The 12,674-nt window shown below is 43.3% G+C and overlaps 1 protein-coding gene across 1 annotated transcript in view; it reads right to left on the bottom strand.

Moving 5' to 3' along the window:
• LOC106599477 (vasoactive intestinal polypeptide receptor 2) overlaps nt 1-12,674 on the bottom strand; it is a 45,621-nt gene that overhangs the window by 12,427 nt on the left and 20,520 nt on the right. Inside the window, exon 4 of the mRNA XM_014190730.2 lies at nt 5,928-6,019. Coding sequence (XP_014046205.1) covers nt 5,928-6,019 — 92 coding nt within the window. The remainder of the gene's footprint in view (nt 1-5,927; nt 6,020-12,674) is intronic.

The following is a 12,674-nucleotide window of genomic DNA, read 5'->3' as shown; positions in this document are numbered from 1 at the left end:
TTAAAATAGAGCCCTTTATATCTTTTATGTTTGTTTCATAGTACAGTTTCTCCTTTTTGTTCAGTTTAGTAACATGATTTCTCAGTTTACAGTACATTTACCAATCGGTTGTGCATTTTCTTAATGGGTGCATGCTTATTAGTAACTGGAATAAGAGATTTCATAAACATGTCACGTGCAGTGTCTGGTTGCTCCTTATTACACACCACAGACCAGCAAATATTCTTTACATCTTCAACATAGGAATCACTACAAAACTTATTTTATGACCTCATATGCATTATATTAAGCCCAGCCTTTGGAACTTCGTTTTTTCTAGATATGACTACTATATTATGATCACTACTCTACATCCAATGGATTTGGATACTGCTTTGGAGCAGATTTCTGCAGCATTGGTAAAGATCAATTTCATTCCTGTGATGTTTAAAAATACCCTGGTAGGTTGACTGATAACCTGAACCATGTTACAGCTTTTTCTTGAGTGGACGGCTTGATGAAAGCCAATTAATATTTAGGTGACCTCTCTCATTGTCAAGCCAAACAGAAGGAGTGACAAGGAGTTGGCATTATAGCATAAACAGACTGGCACTCGGACTAGAGGTTACATCCCAGAAGGGGGTTCCCAAAGAGCTTGCACTGTATTGGTAATGGCAGGGGCATCATTTGGTACTTCTTGCCCCTCCACCAATTTCAAGGATTCCTGGCTTCACTACAGTATTGCAGGCATTGCAAAAGTTCTGAACTCTCTGTGTGAAACAAGTCATAGAGGAAACATGTGTTCTTTCTATTTTTCATAGTGAGAGAAGATGAATTTTCCATTCCGAAAGATTGGACTTGGCCTTAACATGGACAAACCGGGGGAAAGGCTTGGGTGAGAGTACAGTTGGTGAATTTCCCAGATTAATGGCCACTCGGTTAGAGGAAAACATTTTAGTGTATTAAATATTTAAGAAAGTAGGAGTTTTATTTTCATATGGAGATCAGTAGAGTGCCACCGGTGGCTCTGTGATCCAGACCAGTGGGGCCTCTTAGATAACCTCCAATAGAATAGAGCGCAGAGAGCACAATAGGCTGTTCGAGGTCATTCCTCAATCTGAATGAAGCAAGTGAATCGTAGGGAATTGTGGCCAGCAATTTAACTACAGTCAGTTTGCCAAATAAGAATTACTGTTGGGAGGATTATTGAAATGACCTTAAATTAATGGGTCATTTGTGAGTTTGATTGCTCTTTTTTCGGGGCTTATCTCTGGTTCAGCTTTCTTCAAAGAAGATTGCTCTGATCAAATGCTGGGCAGTGGAATAGCAGTATGAATCATCAGACTTCTTCATTTTTCCTCCTGGAACATTGCTGCTACTTGGCCTCTTATTAACATCTGCTGTATTGGGCCAACCAGGAGGATAGTAATTTGGAGTCTGTGTCCCAGATGGCATCCTATTCCCCACAGGGCTCTGGTCAAAAGCAATGCACTATATAGGAAATATCAGGGTGCCATTTGGGACACACGTGGTGCAATGTTTAGATTGAGGAGACAGCTGGGTGCCACGGTGAACAGGATTTTTTCTTTAGCTTTTAAGGCGCCTGTGTTTCATCTGTATTTCAAGGCATCAGGTGGAATTGAGAGCACGCACACACACACACACACACACACACACACACACACACAAAAACACACACATACAAAAACACACTACACCAGACCGAGGACAGAATTTCCATGCATTTAGCAAAGGGTTATACGGCTAGTTTTCATTATCAGCATGAGGGCCTTCACACCCAGAAATCAGACCACAAACTAAATCAAATGTTATATTATATAATACAATCGAAAATCACTCACACAAGAACATTGTCATGTTCCTCTCTATAATGTCCAATGTAGCAATACCTTGATTGCAATATCTGATATATGATAGACTACAGTATTGTATTTCCAAACACAGCTACTTGCATGTCATATCATGTATTGTTTCTTGCTCAAACCTTGAACGATGATACAACACCAGAGAGACCAGAGACCTAGAGATCTAGAACACCAGAGAGACCAGAGACCTAGAACACCAGAGAGACCAGAGGCCTAGAGATCTAGAACACCAGAGAGACCAGAGACCTAGAACACCAGAGAGACCAGAGGCCTAGAGATCTAGAACACCAGAGAGACCAGAGACCTAGAACACCAGAGAGACCAGAGACCTAGAGATCTAGAACACCAGAGAGACCTAGAGATCTAGAACACCAGAGAGATCAGAGACCTAGAGATCTAGAACACCAGAGAGACCAGAGGCCTAGAGATCTAGAACACCAGAGAGACCAGAGACCTAGAACACCAGAGAGACCAGAGACCTAGAACACCAGAGAGATCAGAGACCTAGAGATCTAGAAAATCAGAGAGACCAGAGACCTAGAGATCTAGAACACCAGAGAGACCAGAGATCTAGAACACCAGAGAGACCAGAGGCCTAGAGATCTAGAACACCAGAGAGACCAGAGACCTAGAACACCAGAGAGACCTAGAGATCTAGAACACCAGAGAGACCTAGAGATCTAGAACACCAGAGAGACCTAGAGATCTAGAACACCAGAGAGACCAGAGACCTAGAGATCTAAAACACCAGAGAGACCAGATGCCTAGAGACCTAGAACACCAGAGAGACCAGAGACCTAGAACACCAGAGAGACCAGAGGCCTAGAGATCTAGAACACCAGAGAGACCAGAGACCTAGAGATCTAAAACACCAGAGAGACCAGAGACCTAGAGACCTAGAACACCAGAGAGACCAGAGACCAGAGACCTAGAACACCAGAGAGACCAGAGGCCTAGAGATCTAGAACACCAGAGAGACCAGAGACCTAGAGATCTAAAACACCAGAGAGACCAGAGACCTAGAGATCTAGAACACCAGAGAGACCTAGAGATCTAGAACACCAGAGAGATCAGAGACCTAGAGATCTAGAACACCAGAGAGACCAGAGGCCTAGAGATCTAGAACACCAGAGAGACCAGAGACCTAGAACACCAGAGAGACAAGAGACCTAGAACACCAGAGAGATCAGAGACCTAGAGATCTAGAAAATCAGAGAGACCAGAGACCTAGAGATCTAGAACACCAGAGAGACCAGAGATCTAGAACACCAGAGAGACCAGAGGCCTAGAGATCTAGAACACCAGAGAGACCAGAGACCTAGAACACCAGAGAGACCTAGAGATCTAGAACACCAGAGAGACCTAGAGATCTAGAACACCAGAGAGACCAGAGACCTAGAGATCTAAAACACCAGAGAGACCAGATGCCTAGAGACCTAGAACACCAGAGAGACCAGAGACCTAGAACACCAGAGAGACCAGAGGCCTAGAGATCTAGAACACCAGAGAGACCAGAGACCTAGAGATCTAAAACACCAGAGAGACCAGAGACCTGAGACCTAGAACACCAGAGAGACCAGAGACCAGAGACCTAGAACACCAGAGAGACCAGAGGCCTAGAGATCTAGAACACCAGAGAGACCAGAGACCTAGAGACAAAACACCAGAGAGACCAGATGCCTAGAGACCTAGAACACCAGAGAGACCAGAGACCAGAGACCTAGAACACCAGAGAGACCAGAGGCCTAGAGATCTAGAACACCAGAGAGACCAGAGACCTAGAGATCTAAAACACCAGAGAGACCAGAGACCTAGAGACCTAGAACACCAGAGAGACCAGAGACCAGAGACCTAGAACACCAGAGAGACCAGAGGCCTAGAGATCTAGAACACCAGAGAGACCAGAGACCTAGAGATCTAAAACACCAGAGAGACCAGAGACCTAGAACACCAGAGAGACCAGAGGCCTAGAGATCTAGAACACCAGAGAGACCAGAGACCTAGAGATCTAGAACACCAGAGAGACCAGAGACCTAGAACACCAGAGAGACCAGAGGCCTAGAGATCTAGAACACCAGAGAGACCAGAGACCTAGAACACCAGAGCCAGGCCTAGAGATCTAGAACACCAGAGAGACCAGAGACCTAGAACACCAGAGAGACCAGAGACCTAGAGACACCAGAGAGACCTAGAGATCTAGAACACCAGAGAGATCAGAGACCTAGAGATCTAGAACACCAGAGAGACCAGAGGCCTAGAGATCTAGAACACCAGAGAGACCAGAGACCTAGAACACCAGAGAGACCAGAGACCTAGAACACCAGAGAGATCAGAGACCTAGAGATCTAGAAAATCAGAGAGACCAGAGACCTAGAGATCTAGAACACCAGAGAGACCAGAGATCTAGAACACCAGAGAGACCAGAGGCCTAGAGATCTAGAACACCAGAGAGACCAGAGACCTAGAACACCAGAGAGACCTAGAGATCTAGAACACCAGAGAGACCTAGAGATCTAGAACACCAGAGAGACCTAGAGATCTAGAACACCAGAGAGACCAGAGACCTAGAGATCTAGAACACCAGAGAGACCAGAGACCTAGAGATCTAAAACACCAGAGAGACCAGAGACCTAGAGACCTAGAACACCAGAGAGACCAGAGACCAGAGACCTAGAACACCAGAGAGACCAGAGACCTAGAGATCTAGAACACCAGAGAGACCAGAGACCTAGAGATCTAACACCAGAGAGACCAGAGACCTAGAACACCAGAGAGACCAGAGACCTAGAGATCTAGAACACCAGAGAGACCAGAGACCTAGAGATCTAGAACACCAGAGAGACCAGAGACCTAGAACACCAGAGAGACCAGAGGCCTAGAGATCTAGAACACCAGAGAGACCAGAGACCTAGAACACCAGAGGCCTAGAGATCTAGAACACCAGAGAGACCAGAGACCTAGAACACCAGAGAGACCAGAGACCTAGAACACCAGAGAGACCTAGAGATCTAGAACACCAGAGAGATCAGAGACCTAGAGATCTAGAACACCAGAGAGACCAGAGGCCTAGAGATCTAGAACACCAGAGAGACCAGAGACCTTGAACACCAGAGAGACCAGAGACCTAGAACACCAGAGAGATCAGAGACCTAGAGATCTAGAAAATCAGAGAGACCAGAGACCTAGAGATCTAGAACACCAGAGAGACCAGAGATCTAGAACACCAGAGAGACCAGAGGCCTAGAGATCTAGAACACCAGAGAGACCAGAGACCTAGAACACCAGAGAGACCTAGAGATCTAGAACACCAGAGAGACCTAGAGATCTAGAACACCAGAGAGACCTAGAGATCTAGAACACCAGAGAGACCAGAGACCTAGAGATCTAAAACACCAGAGAGACCAGAGGCCTAGAACACCAGAGAGACCAGAGACCTAGAACACCAGAGAGATCAGAGACCAGAGACCTAGAACACCAGAGAGACCAGAGACCTAGAGATCTAGAACACCAGAGAGACCAGAGGCCTAGAACACCAGAGAGACCAGAGACCTAGAACACCAGAGAGATCAGAGACCTAGAGATCTAGAACACCAGAGAGACCAGAGACCTAGAGATCTAGAACACCAGAGAGGCCAGAGGCCTAGAACACCAGAGAGACCAGAGACCTAGAACACCAGAGAGATCAGAGACCTAGAGATCTAGAACACCAGAGAGACCAGAGACCTAGAGATCTAGAACACCAGAGAGACCAGATGCCTAGAGACCTAGAACACCAGAGAGATCAGATGCCTAGAGATCTAGAACACCAGAGAGACCAGAGACCTAGAACACCAGAGAGATCAGTGACCTAGAGATCTAGAAAACCAGAGAGACCAGAGACCTAGACTACACCAGAGAGATCAGATGCCTAGAGTCCAGAGAAACCAGAGACCTAGAGATCTAAAACACCAGAGAGACCAGAGACCTAGAGATCTAGAACACCAGAGAGATCAGAGACCTAGAACACCAGAGAGACCAGAGGCCTAGAGATCTAGAACTCTCAGAGAACATCACCCTGGTTACCTTATCATGCTTTTCCTCTGCCCCACACACACGGGTTATTTGGGGAAAAACTTCAGACCATCCGTCCTCTGTACAGTTCTTACTTATGTTTCCTGTGGGTAGGAGAAAAACATTGCTTTTGTCAGTTAAATGTTTGTATTGCCTCATCTCTAAAATACTTATAAATGGTTATTCCTTTCATAAATCATAGTCAAAAGAAAATTGCAGCATGCATTTTTGTAGACACAATTATTTGATTTCTCTGGTAAGTGAGTCTGATGAATGATATTTATTCTGCTAAGATGATCCTCCTTTGTATACCCACTCAAGTCGACCAAAAAAGTTTGTGTGATTTGCTACACATGGCTTCACACACAACCCTAAGTGGTTGCTCAGTGGCTGTGATTCCATTTTGAGCATGACGCTTGATGGCTTCCATTAAAGTTTCATTCAACTGGTTCTTGTTTACAGTGTTGTCAAATTATTCTAAAAAACATTCAGACAGACTTCTCAAGAGCAAATAGATGTCATTTTCAGAGTTTTTTCACAAAAACTTCTCTCCCTCTCTCTGGGAAGCGAAAGGGTTCCATGTTTAATTCAAAGAAGCCTTCGACTTACTCAGTTGAGTACTGAATGAACCCAGTATGTAATGTCATGTAATGTACTTTGCCACACACTATTTAGGACTACAGCCACAGGCCTCTTTCTTTCTCGGCTCCTTTGAATGTCACACTCCATCAGTCTACTCTACACAGACCATGCCACAGCAGCCTACCTACTTGTAGGCTTGACGGGTGCTATAGGGATCCCAGAGGTTTCTGTTACAAATACATCTTCCAAGCCAATTTACATGCCCAACTCATCCTCTCCAATTCAATTTCACACAGCTACATTTAGTCGGAGGTATCTTGAATGTGGGGCGTTCATCATAAGACTGGAACCTGTCTTAATGTAAATACAATGATGTTACAGTAATCTATCATCTATCATACTCTTTGTCTGGGTAATTAGTTTATAATGAATGAAGTGTCAGTTCAGATTCGTCTAGACAGTCACCAGTAGTGATGGGTAGGATGAGTGCTCCACAGAATCCTAGTCTGCCACATGGGCCATTGGAGATTGTGGAGTGAGCAGACATGATTAATTTTGCCTCTAGTCCATGCAGTGCAGAACATACTGTATCATTCTTGGCTTGGTGCAATTTGGCTTGGTGCAATTCACCATGATTCAATGGAGAATTTTGCCATAGTATATAGGCTACAAAAGAACAATAGACAGTGCATTTGGAAAGTATTCATACCCCTTTACTTTTTTACAGCCTTATTCTAAAATTGACTATATTGTTTTTTCTCCCTCCTCAATCGACACACAATCTACACACAGCGGCAGGTAGCCTAGTGGTTAGAGCGTTGGGCCATTAACCGAAAGGTTGCTAGATCAAATCCCCGAGTTGACAAGGATAAAATCTGTTGTTCTACCGTCATTGTAAATAAGAATTTGTTCTTAACTGACTTGACTAGTTAAATTAAATACATTTTAAAAAATCCCACAATACCCCATAACGACAAAGCAAAAACAGGTTTTTAGAAATGTTTGCTAAAAGACTCAAATATCACATTTACTTAAGTATTCAGACCCTTTACTCAGTACTTGGTTGAAGCACCTTTGGCAGTGATTACATCCTCGAGTCTTCTTGGGTATGACGCTATAAGCTTCGCACACCTGTATTTAGGGACTTTCTCCCATTCTTCTCTGCAGATCTTCTCAAGCGCTGTCAGGTTGAACACACAGCTATTTTCAGGTCTCTCCAGAGATGTTCGATCAGATTCAAATCCGGGCTTTGGCTGGGCCACTCAAGGACATTCAGAGACTTGTCCAGAAGCCACTCCTGCATTGTCTTGGCTGTGTGCTTAGGGTCGTTGTCCTGTTGGAAGGTGAACCTTCGCCCCAGTCTAAGGTCCTGAGCTCTCTGGAGCAGGTTTTCATTAAGGAACTCTCTGTACTTTGCTCCGTTCATCTTTCCCCCATAGGGATGGTGCCAGGTTTCCTCTATACGTGAAGCTTGGCATTCAGCCCAAAGAGTTCAATCTTGGTTTCATCAGACCTAAGAATATTGTTTCTCATGGTCTGGGAGTCCTTTAGGTGCCTTTTGGCAAACTCCAAGTAGGCTGTCGTGTACCTTTTACTGAGGAGTGGCTTCCGTCTGGCCACTCTACCATAAAGGCCTAATTGGTGGAGTTCTGCAGAGATGGTTGTCCTTCTGGAAGGTTCTCCAATCTCCACAGAGGAACTCTGGAGCTCTGTCACAGTGACCATTGGGTTCTTGGTCACCTCCCTGACCAAGGCCCTTCTCCCCGATTGCTCAGTTTGGCCAGATCTAGAAAGAGTCTTGGTGGTTCCAAACTTCTTCCATTTGAGAATGATGGAGGTCACTGGGTTCTTGGGGACCTTCAATGCTACAGACATGTTTTGGTATCCTTCCCCAGGTCTGTGCCTCGACACAATCCTGTCTCGGAGCTCTATAGACAATTCCTTCGACCTCATGGCTTGGTTTTTGTTCTGACATGCACTGTCATCTGTGGGACCTTATATAGACAGGTGTGTGCCTTACCAAATCATGTCCAATCAATAGAATTTTCCACAAGTGGACTCCAATCAAGTTGTAGAAACATCTCAAAGATGATCAATGGAAACACTATGCACAAGCTCAATTTCGAGTCTCATAGCTAAGGGTCTGAATACTTATGTAAATAAGGTATTTCTGTTTAAAAAATATTTTCAAAAAAGTTGTTTTCACTTTGTCATTATGGGGTATTGTGTGTAGATTGCTGATTTTTTTATTTATTTAATACATTTTAGAATAAGGCTGTAAAGTAACAAAATGTGGATAAAGTCAAGGGTTCTCAATACTTTCCGAATGCACTGTATACTTGGGGCCCATTTTTGTTTCTGGATTTCAACGTGCTCCAACTGTAGAAAATCTACATTACACTGGTCTGTGCACCTCTGTAATTCTGTGAAATTAGGAACATTGGTCTGGTGTGAATCCAAATCCTGAAAATGGTGTGAGCTCTACCCGGAAAGATGCACACATAACATTGTAGTGTAGCTGTAGCAGTGGCGTGTATTCATGGATGACCAGGAAAAAATAAAAAAACACAAAATTATTTATCTTTCATCTCGCTGTGTTTCATAAATGTACTTCAACCTGCAAGAGGTTCAATGTATCTCACCGGAGAAAAGCATCCAAGTGAACGAAACAGCGCCCCTCTGTCTAGTATGTGTAGCCCATCTATGCATTTCGCCTCCCATGATAAAAAAATGTTTAAAATAGAAGCCTATCAGCATTGAGCTAAACTGAGTGAGTTCAGCTTTGAATGGTCCTGGCGCACCAAAAAAAAAGTGTCAAGGGAAGCCAGTTCACACCAATCACATTAGAAGCCAAATGACAGAAAACTTGAATTGTTGCATCTCGTTGTGTCGTTGTCCTCTGGCGACTAGCTAGCTATCTAAAATTCTCCCCTTCCTAAATTATCCATGGATGGAGATAGCGATTTGGACGTGTGGTTTTACTTAACTCTCCATAAATTCATACATTGTGCCCCTGTCCTGAGAGGATGGAAGTTCAGCGTGTAGCTAGATGTAGTAATTTTAGGCTAATGTTAACTAGCTGTCCTGGCGCATTATTGCCCATGAAAGGAAGTTAAGGCTAGCGAGCAAGCATTTTAGCCAGGTAGTCTAGGACAACAAAAACTTAGTGTGTACTGTATGACAGAGTCAGACCAATTTAGGCAACATGAAAGAGGAGGATGCCATTGGCGTTTCTCTACAAGTAGGGTGAGTCAACATGTTTTTTCTACTTACACACACGCATGCACGCACACACACATAAATCAGTACTATGGACAGCCACATATTTAGCTTACGTTGATTGGACTAAATTATTTTTGGTATCTTTTAGTAGTCACTGTAAGACTAAGTATAGGTGACTAGATGTTGAAATGGTGCTGGAATAGCGGTTCTATATCAGTAGTTGTTTAGTCGTCAAAAAATGTCAGAAACATTAACTTGCTTGACCACACTGTAGGTCATGTAACTGTTTGTTTCATGCAATATGTTTTGTGGACTTCACCATTTTTGTGATAAAACAAAGGTGTGGTTGAATATATTCTTCCACTGTGTCTTCTTATTGTCTCGGCCTTAGGCATAAATATCACGGTCACAAGGCATATGAACTAACAGGTTATAGAGAAAACAACGCAATTATCACAACACATACAGTACCAGTCAAAAGTTTGGACACACCTACTCATTCAAGGGTTTTTCTTTATTTTTACTATTTTCTACATTGTAGAATAATAGTGAAGACATCAAAACTATGAAATAACACATATGCAATCATGAAGTTACCAAAAAAAGTGATAAACAAATCAAAATATATTTTAGATTTTAGATTCTTCAAGGTAGCCACCCTTTGCCTTGATGACAGCTTTGCACACTCTTGGCAATCTCTCAACCAGCTTCACCTGGAATGATTTTCCAACAGTCTTGAAGGAGTTCCCACATATGCTGACCACTTGTTGGCTGCTTTTCCTTCACTCTGCGAACCAACTCATCCTAACTCATCTCAATTGGGTTGAAGTCGGGTGATTGTGGAGGCCAGGTGTGATGAGAGTGATGCAGCACTCCATCACTCTCCTGGTCAAATAGCCCTTACACAGCCTGGAGGTGTGTTGGGTCATTGTCCTGTTGAAAAACAAATTATTATCCCACTAGGCGCAAACCAGATGGGATGGCATATCGTTGCAGAATGCTGTGGTAGCCATGCTGGTTAACTTCGTGGTGACAGGGGGCAGTATTCGGAAATTCAGATGAATAACGTGCCCAAATTAAACTGCCTGCTACTCAGGCCCAGAAGGTAGGATATGCATATTATTAGTAGATTTGGATAGAAAACACTCTGAAGTTTCTAAAACTGTTTGAATGATGTCTGAGTATAACAGAACTCATATGGCAGGCAAAAACCTGAGAAGAAAATCCAACCAGGAAGTGGTTTGTAGTTTTTCAATTGATTGCCTTTCCAAACCACAGTGTCTGTGGGGTCATTTTGCACTTCCTAAGGCTTCCACTAGATGTCAACAGTCTTTAGAACCTTGTTTCATGCTTCTACTGTTACTGGGGAGAGAATAAGAGCCGTCTCAAGCCTGGGACCAACGAGTTGTTTACTGTGCAGGCACACAGGCGCGCCGTTCCTTCTTTTTCCTCTGTAATAAATACGCTATTGTCCGGTTGGAATATTATCGAAGATTTATGTTAAAAAGACCCTAAGGATTGATTGTAAACATCGTTTGACATGTTTCTATGAACGATAATGGAACTATTTGACTTTTCGTCTCGGGTTTTGCGCTCGGGCATTATGCCTTTGGATTAGTGATCTGAACGCGCGAACAAAACTGAGGTATTTGTACATAAATATGGAGTTTATCAAACAAAACAAACATTTCTTGTGGAAGTGGGAGTCCTGGGAGTGCATTCCGACGAAGATCAGCAAAGGTAAGTGAAGATTTATAATACTATTTCTGAGTTTAGTTGACGCCAGAACTTGGCGGGTAACTGTATAGCTTGCTTTGATGGCTGAGCTCTGTACTCAGAATATTGAACAAGCTTTCGCCGTAAAGCTATTTTGAAATCTGACACAGCGGTTGCATTAAGGAGAAGTGTATCTTTAATTCTTTCAATAACTGTTGTAAATTTTATCAACGTTTATGAGTATTTTTGAAAATTGATGTGCTCATTCACCGGAAGTTTTGGAGACAATACATTTTCTGAAGATCATCAAAGGTTAGTGATTAATTTTAGCTGTATTTCTGGTTTTTGTGACGCCTCTCCTTGCTTGGAAAATGGCTGTGTGGTTTTTCTTGTTAAGGCGCTGTCCTAACATAATCTAATGCTATGCTTTCGCCGTAAAGCCTTTTTGAAAATCGGACAATGTGGTTGGATTAACGAGAAGTGCATCTTTAAAATGGGATATAATAGTTGTATGTTTGAGAAATTTGAATTATGAGATTTTTGTTGTTTTGAATTTGCCGCCCTGCTATTTCACTGGCGGTTGAATAGTGTGTCCCACATGTCCCAGAGAGGTTAAGTGTGCCTTGAACTCTAAATAAATTACTGAGAGAGTCACCAACAAAGCACCCCCACACCATCACACCACCTCCATGCTTCATGGTGGGAACCACACATGCGGTGATCATCAGTTCACCTACTCTGCGTCTCTCAAAGACACGGCGGTTGGAACCAAAAATCTCAAATTTGGACTCATCAGACCAAAGGACAGATTTTCAACAGTCTAATTGCTCGTGTTTCTTGGCCCAAGCAAGTCTCTTCTTCTTATTGGTGTCCTTTAGTAGTGGTTTCTTTGCAGCAATTAGACCATGAAGGCCTGATTCAAGCAGTCTCCTTTGAACACTTGATGTTGAGATGTGTCTGTTACTTGAACTCTGTGAAGCATTTATTTGGGCTGCAAATTCTGAGGCTGGTAATTCTAATGAACTTATCCTCTGCAGCAGAGGTGACTCTGGATCTTCCATTCCTGTGGCGGTCCTCATGAGAGCCAGTTTCATCATAGCGCTAGATGGTTTTTGAGACTGCACTTGAAGAAACTTTCAAAGTTCTTGAAATGTTCTGCATTGACTGACCTTTATGTCTTAAAGTAATGATGGACTTTTGTTTCTCTTTGCGTATTGTAGCTGTTCTTGCCGTAATATG

The sequence above is a fragment of the Salmo salar genome, chromosome ssa03, assembly GCF_905237065.1.
Source record: "Salmo salar chromosome ssa03, Ssal_v3.1, whole genome shotgun sequence".
In the NCBI taxonomy this organism is placed as follows: domain Eukaryota; kingdom Metazoa; phylum Chordata; class Actinopteri; order Salmoniformes; family Salmonidae; genus Salmo; species Salmo salar.
The sequence above is the reverse complement of the archived record's forward strand: the minus strand, read 5'-3'. Positions and strand labels throughout refer to the sequence as shown.